The sequence below is a fragment of the Lipotes vexillifer genome, unplaced genomic scaffold (assembly GCF_000442215.2).
Source record: "Lipotes vexillifer unplaced genomic scaffold, Lipotes_vexillifer_v1.1 scaffold44, whole genome shotgun sequence".
In the NCBI taxonomy this organism is placed as follows: domain Eukaryota; kingdom Metazoa; phylum Chordata; class Mammalia; order Artiodactyla; family Lipotidae; genus Lipotes; species Lipotes vexillifer.
Window position 1 is genome coordinate 1,010,779 of NW_006787415.1, and position 20,941 is coordinate 1,031,719.

A 20,941-nucleotide genomic window follows, 5' to 3' on the forward strand; every position below is an offset into this window, starting at 1 on the left:
GCCCCAAAAATCTAAATTTCATCCTAAGTATTTGACATTTTTATCTCAATTACAAACATTTATCTCCCTTTTTTGAGAACCTAAGCCAGAACTCTGGAGTCATCTTTCATTCTCTGTGTTATTGTCCCTCTGTGTACAAACATCTAAAACATTAACAAACTTGGGTGGTTGCTCTCTGGTTTGTATGAGAAGCCAAAATGAATCTCAAATGTGTTTACTTTTGTCCACATCCTTAGTTCATCCACCATGTGTTGCTTTCTTGGTCTACCCATCATGATCTTGCACTTGAACTATTACTGACTTCAAACTGGTCTCCCTGATTCTACTCTTGTCACCCTATAGTCTGCTTTCCAAAAAAGAACAAGAATGACTTTCTTAAAAATTTATCAGATTACGCCGTACACTGTCAGTTGCTTCCAGTTATACTTCAAATACAATCTAAATGTCTTATCATGGTCTTCGGAGCTCTACAAGAATCATGCCCTGCCAACCCCTCTGTTGTGTTTTTGCTGCAATAATTATTTCTCTGTGACTCCTGCCACCACTTCCATCTCCACATCACTTCTTTAACTGTATTCTGGTTTATCTATAGGAATTTCTCACCGATAGACTTTAAACTGATGCCACCGTTATTTATTGCTTTGATCACTGCAGTAGCCTCCCAACAAGTCTCGTGTCCCTCTATTTCAACCTCTCTATTAAATTAAAATATAATCTAAGTCATTTATATATATTGTTAGAAAAGTCAATACTTATTGCAAAAATTATAGTGTAAAAAATAAACTTTCTTGCCCCCTCCTTTCCATCTTTGATTTCTGTCCTTTAGGAGCAGTTGCATTTCTTTTAGTACTTACTTTGCCTCTGTATTGCTAAGTAATACGGTTCTATTGTTTATTCTTTGTTTCTCCTTTAAAAAATGAGTTTTACTGTGACATAAACATATGAAACACAAACATATATTGTTATAAGTAATAATTTAAAATTTTGCACTTTTATAAACTCAAAATTGATACATTGAGTTCCTCCCATCTATCTTCCAGGGTCATAGCCTCCTGCACCTAAAATACCACTCTTCTCTCACTTATATTCTGTTTCCTATGGCTGGCTCCTTCTTTAGGTCTTGCCTCTAATGTTATCTCCTTAGATAGGTCTTATTGGGCCACCCTTTCTGGTATCCTAACCTGTGCTCTGTTTCTCTCAGATCCTTGTTTGTTTCTTTAATGATACTTTTCACACTTTATATCATCCTAGGTATATTTGTCTGAATACTTTATTTTTTTCCTGCCTTTCTCCGTAATATATAAGGTCCATGAAAATGCAGGTTAAATCTGTCTTCAGCTTTGAATCCTCAGTGCCTTGCCTACTGCCATGTTGTGGGTATTCAGTAGATACATTTGTAATGAACATTAATAAGCACCAGGAAGATACAGTGGAACATAATAGCTTTGGGCTATAGACTGATTGATAAACTTAGAAGTAGATTTAAAACTGAATTTACTACTTCTCAGCTTGTTTTTTTGCTATTTAAAGAATGCATAGACATCAGTGGATTAATAAAAAAGTCATTATAACCAATAGCAGATTATATTAAAGTGAATGGATATAAGAAAGTATATGAAAATCAATAGCTTTTCTTGATATGAGTAGAAATTGTACTATAAAATTAGAAAATAGATAACCGTTACATGAACCAAAAAATCGATTATTTTGTATAACTAAATGTTAGGATGGAGCATGCATTTTCCACTTGACCAGTTTTTACCCCTTCCTTTTCACTTCTTTAACATACAACAGCTTCTATTTATTATCATACTTGTGATATTTATAATGGAGTTAAAAAGGAACATTTTTGAAATTTTTAAAAATCCATATCTCTGTCCAATGTTGGGGAAAAGTTAGAAGAAGGCAATGGTTCTCAAGAAAACAGGAGAGAAAGCATATTTTTTTCAATTGTAGAAGTGAAATCTATCCCTGTGTAATTATTATGTAGATAAAACAAGACTCTGTTGAAAGAACATAACACAGAAGGCCATCATGAGGCGTCCCACGGTAAGATCTGTAACCAGTGTCTAAGAAAAGGTAGATGGGCTAAAAACCAAAGTAGGATTTCATCAGGGTTTATTTCTAAATAACTAGTCCCATAAGTTGACAATGCTATGGGTTAAGGCCCTGGGTTCCTTTCTAATTATCATTTCCCATATATCATGCTGCGCCAGCTACCCTAGCTTTGCTTTTCCTTAAATGTCCTAAGCTTGTTCCCATCTCAGGGTCTCGGTTTCTCTCTTTTCCTAGAATGTCCTCCCCCCTACATCTTGGCCTGGCCATCTCCCATACCGTACGTCCCTGCCCAGATGTCACCTCACCCAAAAGGCCATCCCCACATCACTCTCTCACCCCTTCATAGTATTTGGCAGCTGAGTTCATATTATATGTTTATAACTTTTCATTGAGTAAACAGGACTCAAGGATTATCATAATAAAACAAGTAGTTTGCATTTTGTTTGTTCATATTTGTTTCTCTGGTCTTCCTTCTGGTGTTGTTTACTTTCAGGTTTTGAGAAGTCCCCTGGTGAATTTAGTCACAAAATTCTCTGTTTGGTAATCAGAATATTTATCCTATGATCATCAAAACATCCAAGTTCACGTAAATTTAACATTTCTCTCTCACGCACGGTCTCCACATTCAGCTTTCTGAGAACTCATCACCTGCAGTGAGGAATGGGGACACGGAGTCAGGTCCTCGTTATTCCCCATCTAGAGCTGTCACCCTCCTGCTCAGCACCCTGGGGTTCCTCTGCATCCCCTAGGGTTGAAGCTCTAAAGGAAGCAAGAAGGAGAAGGGTGCTTAGGTAACTTGTGGGGTCACGAGTGGTGTGGCTGAACTTTATGACAGGCGCCTACAGTGGACTCTCTCACTCTCATGGGCCACATTTATGGGTTCTTAGGAGGCTTTCGTCTTCAGAGCTGCTCCTGAGCCCCTGAGGTCTTTCACTTACTTGTTCTTGGAGGAGAATTAGTTCATCTTCTCTGAATGTTCACTTTCAGCTCCTGCCTTTTGCCTTAGATAGCTGGTGGGATACTTCCAAGCTATATTGTAACCTTGGTTTTTATTGTGACATAGAACACAGACATAAATAAGTGTACAAACTATCAATGTAAAGCTTATTAACAAATGTTGATGGAGAAATTTTATGTGTAACTTTGACCCAGTTGAACAAATAGCACATTGTCTTCCCTCCTGAGGTGTAAGTTGGTGACGGGGCTTTTCAGCCTTGTTCATTGCTACACCCGGAGCTTTGGATGTACAAAGTTCATACTCATAAGCATTTTGTTGAGTAGAGGGTTGCATGAATGAAGAGCTAATAAGATTATGATATATTTAGAAGATAAGTTTTTATTCAGCAATTAAAAACCAACTTATAAAGATTATTTGATACTATTAAGAAACAAAATTGTTATTAAGCTTTTCTTAAGTGGGAAAATAAAGTAGAATATGAAACTTTGACATGTGTATACATGTGTATAGGTACACGCATGCACACATACAGATACATAGACACTTATGTGTATATGTTAGTAGACTAGAAAGAAATATGTATATACATACATATATAATTCTATATGATGGGATTTGGGATGACTAGTTTCTTTTTTTTAACTATATTTTTAAAATATTCTGCTATTTAAAAGTTCTGATTTTATGATCGGAAAGCAATTTTAAGAAAAAAAAAATACAGAAGAGAGAATTGAAAGAAAGAAAGAAGGAAAGAAAAATGCAAACCTTGAACTGTTCTCCCAAATCTGCCATGGGGGAGTGATTGGGTTTCCACCATTGAAGAAGGCCTGGAGATGAAACCCTCGGCACACTCAGAAGGCCAGTGTGCCTTTGGCAGCTCACAGGCTGATCACATAAAACAGTCAGCTCAAGATAAAGTTCAGAGCCTAATGCGGTACTTTTGTTTTCTGCTTTGTGAGGGATGGGGCCTGGCCTTGCTCTTGATATCAAATTTTGGACATCTACCATCTGTGAGGTGTTGTGGTTGATGTCAGATCCTCAGCGCAGAAGTTTTTGAAGATGAGAGTTATTTGGAGCAGCAGCCCTGTGGCAGGCCTAGCCTTTTCAGATAGCCTCACAGAGGCAGCATGTGCTCCAAGCCAGGCGGCCTTTGGTTTGAATCCTGTCCTCACCACACACTGATTTGTGACCTTAGGACACGATCAGTGTTTTTGAAACTTGCTTGTTTTGCAACTATAAAACGTGTGACATGAACATAGGTATCCCAAGCTGGCTGTTTGATTAAATGAAATAAGGTATATACAGTGTCTGCCATACAGGCATGTTATTTTCTTCTATTCTTGTTTTCTTATAAATATTTTAAAATAAGTTTGAAGAGGGAAAAGGAAAGGACTATATAGCTTTTTAGCCTGGGTAACTAGAAAAGGGTCATGCATAGAGATACAGACTTAGAGAGGAGGTGCTAGTGTGGCGGGATGTCCATGCAATGGAAGCAGTGGCCTGGGTGTGGGGGGTTTGGGAATCATTTCCGTTGGGGGTTATAAATCCCTTGGGAGGGATAAATGCAGAGAAACTATTGTTGACTGGAGACCTGCTTTGGAGTGAGGAACAGGATCTGTTTAAGGAAATAGAAACAGTTGCTAGAGAGCAATAGACGCAGAGGCATGGAATATTTGTGGAAGAGAAAGTTGTCAGGGGTCAAATGCCCGAGGGAGAAGAATAAAGGAAAGGGCACGGTGGGTGGCCTCAGGACAATTTCCCAGTTCAGTGGGGGAAACTAGAATGTGGGTGGAAATGTAAGGAGAAGGTAGGTAGCGAGCAGATTTATTAGAGTGATGTATTAAAACCAGATATCAATTTGGCAACTGGGAGGCTTAGCTTCTAGCCCTGACATACCCATGAACTCTCTGTGTGATTTTAGGCGAGTCATGCAAGATTTCTAAGCCTTGGTTTTCTTGATTTTAAAACTCCAGATGGCCGGATGATTCTAAGTTTCCTTCTACCATTGTCATTTCATGATTCTTTTTGAAGCCCCTTTGGCAGGGAAAGTAAATGGAATGATGTTAACAGTGTGGTCACATGAAAACTTTTCCTAAAGATAAAACTTGGACACACCGGGAAAGCAACTCTGGAAATGCCAGAGGAAGAAATCAAATTGTAATTTTCCCCCAGATGGAGTCACAGGTAGAATGTTGTTCAGAGCAGCAAATGGATACATTTTCTTTTATCTCAAAAGGGAAGAATACATTGAGTTAAAACAGCATTGCCTGAGCACCTGCTATGTACCGGTCCTTGCTCACTGAGGCATGATGACGAGCACTACACCCCAAGCATTCCCTGAAATAGCTCATGGTCTAATCAGAGGGTCCTGCAAGCAACATTTACAGGGGCCCTAATAGTGAAAGAACAGAAAAGGTACAGAAGTGGATAGAGCAGGCGGGGGTTACTTTGGAGAGAGGTTAGGGTTGGCTTGATTTTGAAGAAATAACTCTCCATACCAACAGTGACTTTCTGGAAAGAGAAAACAGGATGTGCAGCGTATCAAGATGTGACCGTGCAACTAAAAGTTATTCTGAAATTGATAAAGTATAAAGTTTGTTCACACAATAAAATTTGTCTGTGGTGGTTATATGTGAAGTTTAATGATATGGTAATAGGATAGATACGGCATCAGAAGTGTGTTTTCCTGCAGATTTATGTGTATGTACAGAATATGCAAAGGCATGAAAAACCACTCCCATTTACAGGAATATTGAAAATGATGTTTTATTTGAATAAAGCATAAAATAAATTTATACTATTGTAATTTATGTCAATCCCTATACTATGCTTACGTTTTAAACTATATACTTAATGAGATGTATACTATAGCATTACCATACAAGAGAATTTTTTCAAAAATAGTCATACTTAACATGTGTGAAGTACACATCATGTAGAGTATGAGACATTTGTATAAAATATTTTACAAGCAGTATACTGATGCCAGATCCTTTCAGCAACTTCTGTTACTGCTTTTTGGAAGTCAAACACTTATGCTTCTATCTCAAGAGATTCTCTAATATACTTTATAGTCGGACAATGGGCTAAACATCTTCAGACCCTCAGGACATTGATTTTCCTTTTCCTGTCAAGAACTTTGTCATTTAATGCTTTCAATTATATTGGTTCATCTTATTTTTTGGCTACATTTTCCTATTTTTCTCTACTCAAGCCAGGCGTCTTCTTAGACTATTTCCTAGATTCCACGTCCTCTTTGCCCTTTACCCTCTCATAAGGAGCAACTTTCCCCTAGTTTTATCCAAATTCTGTTATCCCTCCAGTCTTCTTAACAGCCTGAAATGATAATGATCTACCACACACTAATGGTATTTACTTCTTGTGATATGCTATATATTTTTTAAAATAGGATATTATTAAAGACCCTCACCATGTGCAGTTTGAGCCTCAGATATATACCTTCAGCTAGTCCACGCAAAGTTTACGTAGAAAACTGAGGTTCTGGAAAATAAAGAAAATTTCCAGAAAGGAACATAGAGGAATGTAAAGAAAACGAGGTAGTAGTTATAGTAGTGCTCCAGTTCCTTAAGTGAATAGGAAGTGAGGCAGGGGAACTGAAGGAGTTAATAGGAATGGAAGCAAGACTGGAGGGTGCCAGGTTGCTTTCTAATTTTTTGTAGTCATTTTTAATTTATGCTTGCGACATATACGTTAGGATATTAGACTCTGTCCATCTCTTTAGTAGACATAGTTAATTTGAATTTGAAGAAATGAAACATTTGTATTTGGTGAATTGAAGCAACGGTGTATAAAAATCTATGCACATTGGCCAAATCAAATTTCATATTGTAATTAGAAGTTGATGGCAGTGTCAGTATACCTTCATGGAGGTCAGTGTTAATGGTTGTTTTAAAAAGCACAGGGGCATCTAAATGAAGAAAGTAAAATGTCAGAACCAGTAAGACAAGAAATGGCTGGTAATGTATTTTCACATAAGCAGTGGTAGATTTGCAAAATACTGAAACGTTTGCTAAATTGTCAAATCACAGAATAAGATTCAGTGATAATAGAACAGATGCCATTGTATGGGAAAAGGTACATGATGACTGGAACAAGGCAGGGAACAACTTTTAATTTCATTTCCAAATGTTTGCATGAAATATCTCAAAATTGTTAAAATCATTTTGAAAAATCTAAAAAGGGCAATCTGGGAGGAAATTCTTATATAGTTTGCATTTATGTTAGAGACTGTATTGTGCCATGTCAATACACAATTAATTTTCTTCCCTTCTAAAATTGAAAGGACAATATTTGCACTAAAGTGCATGCTGCCTAATTGTGGATTGTCAAACACAGGAGGACTTTTAAAGAGGGGTTGATGTGAATTTGTGTTCTTCCATGGCTTGTAAATTCATAGCACAGATAAAACAATCCATTTTGTTAGTGGAATAGGTGAGCCCTTTGTGGGGGCACAGAAAACTTCATAATTTCCTGCAATTCTGCTTGAAAGATACCAACCCAAGCTAGAGCACTTCCTCTGCTCTTAGATAGTATTCTGGTCTCAGATAGAAAACCCTTCCCTGTAGAGAACCTGAACACTTGATGCTAAATATGCCCTAGAGTGAAATGAGTCTGGCACACTGTGGTCAGACAGTAAATATGTGTTGAATGAATGAGTCATCATTTATAATTATTCAAACGTTTTTTCTTTTTAAAAGTGACCTTGTTTTTAAAAATGTGTATAGATAAAATCCTAACATAACAGAGAATGCTGTGTTATGAAGAGGTTTCCAAATTGTAACTAAAAAAAAGACCACATTTATTTGAGACAGTATTTAATATTGCTAGTGTGGGGATACAAAGACAAATAAATTTTAATTCTTTGGACTCTCTGAGCTCTTCAGTCCAATCTCAAATGTTTGGCTGCTTATATTTATTATGATTATCCTTATTAATAAAATAAAAATTATAATGAACATTTATTGAGCAGGTTACTCAGTATCAGATTCTATGACAGGAGCATTACATGTGCTTAAAAAATGCTTTTAAAAAATAATCCAAACAACGCTATGAAGCTGTTGTATAAAGATGCTGTAACTTTCTCATAGTTACATGCTAGTAGTAAGTTATGAACCTAAATAATCTTAAATCCAGAATCTGTTCTTGAGGTCATTAAATTTTATATGATAGTATGCAATTAAATTTTATAGGGTTTATGGTTATAAATCTTACCATGCTTATAACCTGTTGAAAGAATATATCAGATTGCAAATTTATGATTTAGGGAAACTGAGCATCCTAACAATTATTATCTTAGTCATCAGTCACACTGTCAGTTTTATTAGTGGCCTTGAATGCTGACTGAACCTCAGAATCATATTTACATATAAGACAAGAGAAACACTTCTGTATTTTCACAATCTGGATCAATGATAATAGGACACTGCTTATCAATCCATGTGTAGATGTACTACATCTTTAATAATTATTACTTAAATTTTAAAATATTTGATACTCTCTTTTATTCCCATCAAATTAGGCTCTAGGGAAAAATTTTGTGTTTCATGTAATTACTTTAAAATTCAAGCTGATTTCATATTTGAGAGAATGAAAACTTGTATGGAAAATAAAAGAACTCATTGAAAGTCATATTAAAATTACACAGAAATGGTCCAAATATATACTTGCCTGATATTTTGAAAGAATCATTAGAGTAAATCTTTTTTTTTGCATTATCCCCACCCACAAATGATATATGTGTGCACGTGTATGTGTGAACAAGAGAGGGAGAGGGAGAAACTGGGAAAGAGACAGGAAAAGGCAGGAAGAGAGAGAGGGGAAGGGGACAAGTCTAGGTGGTGGAGCTGTCATCCTAGTACTTGAGAATTTTATTAGTGATATAAGAACTTCAATAAAATGAAGTTGATGAGGATTTTTAGATTTATTCTTTAGTTATCTTATAATGAAGATACCTATTCTTCAGGTATCTTCTATCTTTATTCTGATATATAGAGTAAAATGTACAGAGTAAAATCAACATATTGGCAATCACCTGGTCTTTCCATATAGAAGATGCAATACACTTTAGTAATTAAAACAAAACAAAAAGACCTCTTCTACGGAAAAGTTTTTCTTAGCCTAGTTTTAAAAATATATTCAGTTTGGAACAATTACTGTATCTGAAGACATAATTATATTACTATGCTAATTATATGTGCATCAAATTAAAATGAACTGTATATGATTTTTATAAAGTTAATGCAAAACAGTATTTGATAACTTTCATATTAGCATATTGGGTGTGAATAATGCAGGTTCTAGGGAATTATTTCTTAAAAAATGTTTGCTAAAGAGTTAACAATATAAATCAAATATATATTATATATATATTGCAGTAGAGTAAAGTTAACAATATAAATCAAATATATATTATATATATATTGCAGTAGAGTAAAACAATAAAAATTGGAAAGATCAAGTTATATATTCTTCCATGTAAAATATTTTCCTAGTTATAATTCAAATTTATATTCTAAAAAAGGAAGGGAAGAAATGACTAGGCTTAGCCTCAATATAATAAAAGAATACCTACTTGTTATAAGTTCTTTTTGCTGATCATAATCACATTTCACAGTTTTTAGCCCTCTGTCCACAACTGGCTAACTTTAAAATACGGCATGGTATGAAATGAAACTTGTTTATGTAAATGATGCTTCATTTTTTCTGTAATTTATTGTTCAAGGGTTTTCAAAAATGTTTAGTAGAAGGCTTAAGAGTATTTTATATAATAACTTTAATGTTATGTGCCCTACATTTACCGTGGTATGTTACATGAATTATTTTATTAAATAATGATTGTCAAAATGTGGTACTATCCTGTGTATGCAATTAAAAACTATATTGCTCTTCTGTACATGCTGTACATATAAGTGACCCCATGGGTCTCCCAAAGTGAGCCTTTAACATTCCAGAATTTTTACTGTGCATCTGTTGCTGGCATCTAGCCTCCCACCCACACAGGCGAAGGCTATAACTAAATGAAGTTTATGCTATAGTGCAATAAAGTACCTAAAGATGAAGTAGTAAAATGGGAAGATAGTTACCTTATTAGTGGGGTTGCTAACATAGCTTCACTAGAAAAATGTATGCACATACGTGGAAGAAAACAGAGTGGATGTGAGTGGGAGAACCCAGAAAGTAACTTATTCGAATGATATTTCATACGTATCTTTCTATGTTATATATTCCAGATGGGATTCATACAGCTCAATGAGGACTTCATATTTATTGAGCCACTCAATGATACAATGGCCATAACGGGTCACCCACACCGTGTATATAGGCAGAAAAGGTCAATGGAGGAAAAAGCCACAGAGAAGTCAGCTCCTCACGGTCATTACTGTGGTGTCATTCCAGGTAATGCCTTCTCCTAAAAGGGTTTAACTAAATATGCAATGTGAGATGAATCCTTTAATAAATCCCCCTTCCCTCCCTCCCTCTCTTCCCTCCTCCCTTTCCCACCCCTCCCTCCCTCCCTCCCTCCCTCTCTGTCTTTCTGTCTATCCATCCATCCACCAGCTTTATCTTTTTTAATGTGGAATCTCTCTTGGTTAATGACAATTACTTATCTTTTTTAGACTTATCTTTTAGTTTTCTATGAAATAGTACATTTTAATATCAAAAAATAGAAACACAAAAGGACTTCAGATATTAATATATTACATGCTCTATATCCCTCAAGAGGGATACTCATGGGATACTGTTCCCCTCACTGGAATAGAAATGACACCGAGAGAATTGCAGATTTCCTGAAACTGAATACTGTGAGCTCATGGTCTTATTTCAGTCTACCTCCCTGAGAACATCATAGATATCTCTTTACTTTGACCAGAAGCAGCTTCTACTTTTTCTTCTTTTTCTATTTGACTCAAGTAAAAATCATCTTGAAGGTTAAAATTAGCAGAGGAATAGGAAGAAGAGTCAGGATTTACTTCTTTGAATTTTATTCTCAGTATCAGAATACTTTAAATCTGGAAGTTTCAGTGGCTCATAAACATTCCCAACCATCAAATCTTGGTCTCTGTTTGTCTGCCAATTTTTCACAGAAGTAAAATGGGGTGACTGTTTTGTACACTTCCTTATTACTTCCTTTGGCAGAGATCTGTGGCATTAGCAAGAAGGATAAGGAAAATGAATGATTTCTATTAAATAAGTAGGACCTGAAAGTCATAGTCAGCATTCAGTGGTTTCCCTAGGAAAAATATTTGGACATCTAATCCAGACATCTCAGTGAATATTCACTGATATGAGAAATATTTCCCTGTAGTATCTGAGGAAATGTGAATTTATTGAAGAATTTTTAGTGTAAAGACTTTAAAATTTGACTTGGAGATTTAAAATTAGGTGTTCGTGTAGTTAGTGCCAAGATAGCAATTCTAACATTGGTTATGGTATCTGAGGCTGATTTAGGTATATAAATTGTGATAATAAGTAACATTTGCAGAGGCCATAGCATGTTCATATCATCAATTGTCTAGTATGTTCAAATTCAGAAAGAATTTCAATATGTTTCTCGGTCAATTTAAATAAGACACATCCCTCTTCTCTGTTCTAAGAACTGTAGACACAATGGAGATAAAAAACAGCTGAACAAAAGTCATAGTATGAACAAGCAAAAGAAAGGTTTTTATATCGTGAAATGATAACAGCAACAACTTGGATTTAGTTCATTTAAGGAGATTGCCTTGTATGAGTTATACTGAAAATCTGCACTATGCAACTTTCGAATCATAGTGACTTCCAGCTATTCTAATTACTCATGTGTACGGATGACATAAAACAGGCTTTGTGTGCCATTATGCACAGAGGAAACGTTTCTAGAAAATTCTTAGTTTTGATAGGTTTATAAAGCATAAATACACAGTTCATATTTCACAGACATTGTTCATAAGCTTCCTAAATTTTTTTAAGGCATGACTGTTATATCTTAATTGACCTGTTTGGATCAAGCACTTGCATAGAAGGAGTGCTAAGCTATCGTCAGTTGGATGCTTTACTGAACTTAACTATTTTCCATGCTTTTTAAGGGTCTAGAAATTTAAAAATCATTTTAAAATTAGCAATCCATGAAATAAAATGTTCATTTACTTATCAGCATAAGTCTAATTGCAGTTCTTCCCTTCTTACTTCAAGCTGATATATCAACATATTAAAAACATGATTCAGATTTGGATAATGTTGCAGTAATTGCCTTTTCACAATGGAATCATAAAGCGTATTTGTATTCAACTTGGTCTTTGCCCTATTCCCCTTCATCATGTTAATGTCTTAAGTGTATTGTGTTTGTATGTATTGATTACGTAAATATTTTTTCTAAACAGGCACTTCATAGTTTAGGATGACTTTGTTATGTTCTTTTATTAACAGATAACATAGACTAAAGAAAGGCACAGGAGGTTGAGAGTCAGAGGCCCTGGATTCAAGTCCTAGCTTCAGTCTCACTCCAGCTAGGTACTCTTCTTCACTTCCCTTGAACTTTTGAACCTTAAATTCTTTTTTTTTTTTTTTTTTTTTTTTTTTTCTTAATTGACTGCAAAGGAATTCCTAGCATATTATCATCATAAATTATTATATTTGAATTTTAATGTCTTTTTAAAATATGCTCACAGGAGGGTTCTTCCTCCTGCTTAGTTTTTGTGTTTTTTGGGGGGTTTCTTTTTTTGCGTTACACGGGCCTCTCACTGGTGTGGCCTCTCCTGTTGCGGAGCGCAGGCTCAGCGGCCATGGCTCACGGGCCCAGCCACTCTGCAGCATGTGCGATCTTCCCGGACCGGGGCACGAACCCGCGTCCCCTGCATCGGCAGGCAGACTCTCAACCACTGTGCCACCAGGGAAGCTCAACCTTAAATTCGTTATTTGCAACATAAGCAGGACCAGTCACCTCACAGGGATACAGAGCTAAATGACACAGCTCTTATTCTCAAGAGCTGACTAATGTATTATTTTAGACAAACCGATAAATGAGTAATTATACTGTCTATAATAAGAACTATGACAGACTCAGTACCCAAGATTCTAAGCTTCTGTTATTTGGTGGTGGGGGGTGGATTGAGCCTCAAAGATCAAGTAAAACATATCCAGACTATAGGGAGGAAAGGGAACAGAGTGTGCAGGTTAAGAAAATGGACTTTGGGGTCAGACTGCATGTGTTCACATCCTTATGCTGCTGCTTCCTACCTGTGTGACTTTGGAAAACTTCCTTGATCTCTCCAAAGCTCCATTTACAATATACAGAATGGGTGTAGTGGTACCCAAACTTCAGGGAAGTTGTTCAAATTAAATGAGATTATGTGTGAAAATGGAAAACATGTGTGAAAATTTAATGGACTTTGTTAGAGAAAGAGCATTTTAGGCAGAAGGAACAATAAATACAAAAGTATAAAGGCAGGGGAAAGCATCCAGTGTCTACAGTGTGGACATGAGATGCAAGCCTCGAAAAGCAGTCATGGATGAGATAATGAGGGGACTTGGGGGCTGTGGTAATAAGGAATTTATCTGGAAGGCAAAATGTGGTCTTTGAAGACTGTAAGCAGGCAAGTGACATTATCAATCAATAGATATTCCTTAACATTTAGTATAAGCTTGTGAGTATGTCTGCTACTCTGTGTGAACAAGAACGAGATTTATAGAATTGAAGAAGGCCTGTCTATTTGAGCAGGATATAGAGATCATCTCTATTCTAAGAGCTAACTTAACCCAACCACTACTGAAATAGTTTCCATATGCCAACCATAACGGTTGTGGAGATGATTGTCAGTATGTGGAGGGTATTATGGGGAACACATAGTGAGCACTCGTGAATACACATTTAAAGATCTTTTAACTGAAAGCGTGTGTATCGACTGTATTGTTTTTATACATGCATCTGGGTAGAAAATGGTCTCAGGATTGAGATGAAGAATGAGCTCATCGTGGTTGATGTAGACAATGAAGACATCACAGGAAGCAACTTAATGAAAAGATAACTTCAATATGCATGATTTTCACACACAATGGCTACCTTATATAATGGAGTCATAGAATCATGGTATTGGGATTCTTAAGAAACCTAGAATGTTCCAAATAGCCTGTTTAAATATAACGTGCAAATAAGGATGTAGCACACTGACAGTCTGGGGCCATCACAGCTATCATTAGCTGGGGCAATAAAGGTAGCAAACTTTTCTTTCTCTCCCTTACATGGTCTCTTTATCACTCTTGATATGGTCAAAAAACCCCGCATTTTATAATTATCCCCTCAGTTTCATATTATCTCTCCTTTTATTTTTCTTATGTTTCTGTCTCCTCCATGGGCATGTCTTCTTCCATATGTGCACCCCCTAACTGTAGGCATTTCCCAGGACTTACTCCTTTTCCTTCTACTTCTCATGCCACATGCTTCCCTGGGGTGATAGAATCCAAATCCATGGGTTCAACTTCACTTACACATTGTTTAGTTCCAAACTCTATCTCCATTTTAACCTCTCTCCTGACTGTCAGTGTTCAGACTTAATAAATCTATGGCCGAACCCATCATCTTTCCTCCCAAACTGCTCTGCTGGTATTTCCCACTATCTACCTAGTCACTCGAAAATAAACACTAAACACCCCACACACAAGTAAACAACAGCAGCAAGAAAGAGTAATTCTAACCACCTCCCTTTTCCTCTTTGTAGTCTGATTAATTTTGCTGAGGGTGATGTCTGCTTTCTAATATGTTGCCTATCATCTCATCCTTTCTACTCCTACCACTGTGTGATTTTTACACAGATCAGTGATGTAGCCATCTAGGAGAGCTGCCAAATCTGTGTGTCTGAGTGTCTCTGTATCTATCTATCTATCTTTCCCCATAATCAGTTTTATTAGGTGTTGACCCTGCCAAGATGAGCCTTTTCGTATACCTGTAGGAATGTTTCCTACTAAATATTATAAGTTTATATGACAGTATACAAATATATAACCGTAAGTAGGATTGTGATTACCATTAGAAAAACTACAAAATTTATTCCTAACTGTTGTAGGTCTTAAGATACTAATAAAACCAATTTCTTATTCTGTCCTTTATGAAGGTCTTTGGTATTAACTGCTGGTACTACATATGGATTCATAAAATTTACTTTTAACTATAGTGATTCTGTTGCAGATGGCTACTGTTGCTTTTGTCCTTTTGCATTTTCTTGTTTCATAATATCAATACAATGTTTATTGTTGTTAAATAAGGAGTCTTTGCATTTATTTTTGTAACACTTTCGTTAACTTAGTTAACTGACTCTACTTGACATTTGGATAAAACTTTGTTTGTTAAATAGATTTTTAGTCTGTGTCCCTGTGCCAAAAAATGAGAAACCGTAATTTATGGAGATATCTGAGAACAATGAAGTTTCCAGCAGTCGTCGCAGGATCTACTTCATGTTAGAGCTCAGAGCTAACTCAGTTGGACCTAGAAGTTAGTAATAGAAGGGACCCAGTTGTTCAAGAATAGACGAGATAAACTAATCCTGGCATCATGAAAGGGTGTTAGAAGGCAAGTAAGGTGGAATAGGTAGTAGGATAGGATAGAATAGAATAGAATAGAATTGACATCAAAGTTAAAGTACCTGGAACAAGACTCAAAAAAGGGAATTTATCAGAAACCAAGATGATGGACTGGAACTATGAGCATACATACAAATTCAGAACAGAGACATGTTCATGGAAACGGGACTAACTGGACACACATTTTTATATCCATGGGATTCCACTAAACACACATGTTTACTTCTGGGGACTCCACTAAAATTAGAATACAAAAATATAGAAGATGTCGGCCAACAAATGCAAGTTTGGGAAAGAAGATAACAGCTATTTAGTGACATCAACAGAATTTTGGTAAATGGCAAGGAGAGGAACAGGTGATAGCTAATGTAACAATGGATTGTGGAGATCATTGCACAATTGTAAAAACTTGTCAAGGATAATTGAATTGTACATTTAAATGGCTACATGTTATGGCATGCAAATTACCCCTCAATAAAGCTGTTAAAATCATAAATTCGTTATTAAGGTACCACATGAATACAGGAAGTTGCACAAATGATGTGTCCAACTGCTGAATTTTCCTAAAATGAACATAACCATGTAGGTATGACTCAGATCAGAATATAGAAAATATCAGCACCGTAGATGTCCCCCTTGTGCCCACTCCTAGGCACTAATCATCTCTAGCTTAGCCATTCTGGGGATTTTAATTTATTTAACTTACTGCGGTTAATTTGCATTTCTCTCAAGACTAATGCGATTGAGCACCTTCTCATATGCTAATTAGCCATTTGGATCTCCTGAAATGGCTCTTCAGATTTGTGGCCAGTTTTTCAACTGGGTTATCTGTCATTGATTTAGAGTAGCTTTTTATTACTTTATTAAGGAAAAGTACTGTAAATATCTTCCCCCACTTGGTTGCATGCTTTTCATTCTGATAGTGGCATATTTTCATAAACAGAAATTTTACATTTTTATGTAGTTAAATTTATAAATATGTTTATTTGTGGTTACTGCTTTTATTTGACCCTCTTTGAGGAATCTGGTACCCTGAGGTCATAAGTTCTATATGATCCTGACGGAAGGCAGAACCAATTCCTGTGTAACCCATGTATAGTTTGAGTAAATAGGGGCACCTGCCTGACATTAGAATGTATGGGTCAGTCACTTCAGGCACTTCTGGCAAGTAGACCTTTATTTTGTCACTGATTTCAAAATGAAAATCATGGTGTCTTTTATACATGGAATTATTTTATTTATATGAATCTCTGTGCTAAAAATTTTACAAATGTGATCTTATTATAAGCCACCCACAACTCTAGAAAGCAGGTGATATTGTTATTCATTTTACAGATGAGGAAACTAAGGCTGACTGATTGATGTTAGTTTCCCAAGTGGCAGAGTTAATAAATGGTAGAAGTCCAGTCTGTCTGATTCCAAAGTCATGTTCCAAAGCCAAATGATCATTTAGATTTCCTATATGCGGGGAACTTATTTGGTCTTGCTCGCCATTATATCATCAGCACATGTTGGTATTCGTTAAGCTTTCTTTTTAATTATTGAAGAAATGCAAGTTTTTTATTCACTTTGCTAAGATAGAGGCACATTTGAAAAATTCATTTCTGTGTTGCAGATAAAGGAAGAACTAGATCTAAAACAATAACAGAAAGTGGAAGAGGGAAACGATATTCATACAAATTACCTCAAGAATACAACATAGAGACTGTAGTGGTTGCAGACCCAGCAATGGTTTCCTATCATGGAGCAGATGCAGCCAGGAGATTCATTCTAACCATCTTAAATATGGTAGGCAAACTTTAAAGTGCGCTTGGAATTTTTTCAAGAAAACTCTAAGGAAGAAATGTGTGAGTATAATGAAGTTCTTTAAAAATTAACTCATTACTATTCCTTTCTTTTATTGACATCAGTAAAAAAAATACTTTAGGTCTACCAAATTGATCCATCTCAAAAGAGATCTCAAAATAATTCACATCCTCTAGTAAAAAATCCTTATTGTTAATTTGATGTGGCAAAACTTTTTTTCTATTATTCTTTTATCTCTTTTTGTGCCCTTCTTTCTTTTTTATAAAAGGCCATTTGTTGCAATAGCAGAAATGTTACATTTGTTTATATGCATGGCCCCACCCAAAGTACTATAGATTATGAGGTGGAACAAAAATGGAGGTTGGTAATCCACTGAGTGCTTATATAGGTATGTAAAACTGCATGTCAGATATAAAACTAGTTGATGAGTAAGACCTAATAGCTAATAGTTATTAGCTGAATCACATGTAGCTAACTTTGGTTGATAGCTTCTGGACTGTAGAAATCTAACTTGTACCTAGGATCTTATGGGTGCTTACTACCACATGAATCCTTTGACTTAATTGCATACCCTGTTGGGTAAACTTCCTTCAAGGCAGAATTAGAAGGTTGTCGTGAAGAGTGGTTCTTAGGGGAGAATAAACATAGCCAAAGGCAAATGTCCATTTATAACTTCAGTTGCCATATTAAGCAAGGTGAGAACCACTAATTCAAGGATAAATTTGTTATATAAAATTACTGTTTTTACTATTTTTTGCTATCATCTGGCATGTTTTTTTTTCAGTGAACATATTTTCCCACACTTCAGTCATTTCTGTCTGTGTTCAGCTAACTGCTGACCACTCAACCAGCATTCTGTAAAGGGTAGACAGGCATAGCCTACCAACCTCAGTCTCTTTTAAATAGTACTATCTCTGAAAGCGTGGGTTTGGTGTGCCAATTTTAATTTTCTATTATAAATTAAATACTCAGTTTTACCAAAAAAAATCAAGGTACCACATAAAAAATTTGCCTTCCTTTCCAGCATTGTTACACATACCATGTTTTGGGAAAATCAGTTATAATGATGACCTGAAACCGTTAAGCAACTATGGCCTTGTCTTCATGGACAGCCTTGAAGGGAAGAGCTTTGAAAAAACCCTGTTCCTATTTGGCAGTTAGCCTTGGGGAGAAAAAAACTCTAAGGAATAAATTGGGAGGCAGCGTAAAGCAGGCTGAATTTTCAGGACATTTTCTCAGAAGAAAGGACACTGGCATTTTGTGGTCTTAAGAAAATTTCTAGGGTTTAGTTACTAAAATTTTTCTCTTCAGTATCGTGAAAAGCCCAACGTTCCCTCCGCACCCCATTGAAATGCCTAGATTATCAAGGCAGCAGTGAGTATAGAAGAATACTAGGTCTAAATTTCTTGGTATCTAAAATGAATTAATTATTGCTTATTAAGCTAATTTTAAGATAATTAAAAATTTTGTAATATATAAAATTGCTCAACTGAATTGAGACTTCTCCCATGTATGGGCTTTAAGAAAAATTAAGATGTTTTTCAGTTTTATTTTAGGATTTTTATTTTTATTTGTTTTTAGGTTTTTAACCTTTTCCAACACAAGAGTCTTGGTGTGCAGGTCAATCTTCGTGTGATAAAGCTTATTCTGCTCCATGAAACTCCAGTAAGAAAGTCTTGAGTTTTTCGTTCAATTAAGTGGGTGAGAAGTTATGTTCAGGTACTTTTAAGTAAAGGGAATGTTAGGGATTTACCTTTTATTGACTTGCAATCCAGAAGTATACAGTGAGTCACTTAAAGTATACATAAAACTGGCCGTTAGTCTTAGTTAATACCTCAGTTATATTCCAAAATTGGAATGTTTTTAGTTTCCAAGGATCCTGACAACAAACCTTAACTTTGCCAAATGCAATTTTAAAAAATCATTTTTAATGACAGTTTTATTTTCTTATTTAAGCATGGGCTTTATCTGTAATTCAATTTAAACAGAGACTATTCTGTGGCATCTTTTTAGCATGCTTGCTTATCTGGTACTTTGGAAAACCTTTGTTCTTAAATTGTAAAAATAATGAGTGATTTAAGTCTAAAAGTTCCACATTCTTAATATTCCATTGCACCTCTCTTCTTCTTCAGAATAACATTAAACAGATTTTGTAATTACTGTACCTTCACAAAGTTTTAAGATTTTTAGCTCAGGCAAAATTAATCCTGAATGTCTTCCAGGTTCTAATTAATGTTATGGTCAGCAGTCTGCTTTAGTAATTCAACAAGTCCCCTCAGCTTTTAGTTTTTTGTATATCTGAGAATAATTTGCCTTGAAGTGAAATCTCTTCTTTTGCAGGCAGATCTATATATTGGGCATCATGGAGAGAAAATGCTAGAGAGCTTCTGTAAGTGGCAACATGAAGAATTTGGCAAAAAGAATGATATACATTTAGAGATGTCAACAAGCTGGGGAGAGGACACGACTTCAGTGGATGCAGCTATACTTATAACAAGGTAAATTTTCCAAAGCCAATTAAATGACATTCTTAATTTGATGGCCATGCTGTTAATCCTATTAATCCCTTCATAGAATGCTTTTATTCCAGATTTTCTGTTCCAGAAAACTTTTGGCATAATGCTGTTAGTCATTTCCCTCAATTCATAATAACTGTGTTCTGAACAGCCACATATTGGCTGGTATATTGACTAAACATTTAGTTAATTAATTTCAAAAAAAAATTAACCTCAATTTTTGATGTGAAGACGTAGCCAATGATGATGATAAGTGAAAACGCTGGTGAATTTTGGTGGAACTTTGAACTTATGAACCTACGTGGTATGTTTTTCAGTCATCACCGTATAAAGTATCCAGTATGTTAAATTGAGCAATTGATAGACTTTCTGGTTCCATCTGAGAAAAAAGTTTCAATTAAGTCTCTAGGTAATCAGTTTTGAGCTGTATTGTGAGTGTCCGTACTACTCAAACATTTGTATTGCAGCACTGAGTATAAATATAAGAAGGTGAAATGATGAGCAACAATTAACTCTCTATGAGCACTCTGTATGAATAATTATTTACAAGTTTGTCTTGTTAGAGCTAGTAAAAATGAATGGTAGTTCATTGTTAACTAGCAATATAATTTTAGTATCAATAATATTGACATTTCACATCTCAGAATACACAGTGACATTTAAACATGATTTTCTGTAATGAGTCTATTGAATTTGTGATAGCTTCTTATTGCTGAATTGTATAAAAACTATTCTACTTATAAATGATTCATAAAGATGAAATAATCTCTATGCAAGAACACAACTGGACTTCCATTTCCAGCTTTGTAGGTGTACCTGATACTGGACCTCTGCAATAAACAACCATAAAACTGGAAAACATTTATGAAGCAACTACTTGCAGTTACTGGAGAATGAGCAGTGCAGTCTCTGAAAGAAAGAAAATTTCCTAAGTAAGCCCCACAGCCAAGCCAACTTTTTGCCTGGGGACAATGTTTTGACTGGTACAGCAAGCTGGAATCTAGGTAGAGCACAGTGGTCCTGCTGCAAG

General features: G+C 35.6%; 1 protein-coding gene across 1 annotated transcript in view; it reads left to right on the forward strand.

Annotated features, from left to right (window-relative positions):
• ADAMTS19 (ADAM metallopeptidase with thrombospondin type 1 motif 19) overlaps positions 1-20,941 on the forward strand; it is a 282,978-nt gene that overhangs the window by 48,229 nt on the left and 213,808 nt on the right. The window contains exons 3-6 of the mRNA XM_007459995.1: positions 10,267-10,432; positions 17,205-17,377; positions 18,977-19,060; positions 19,736-19,893. Coding sequence (XP_007460057.1) covers positions 10,267-10,432; positions 17,205-17,377; positions 18,977-19,060; positions 19,736-19,893 — 581 coding nt within the window. The remainder of the gene's footprint in view (positions 1-10,266; positions 10,433-17,204; positions 17,378-18,976; positions 19,061-19,735; positions 19,894-20,941) is intronic.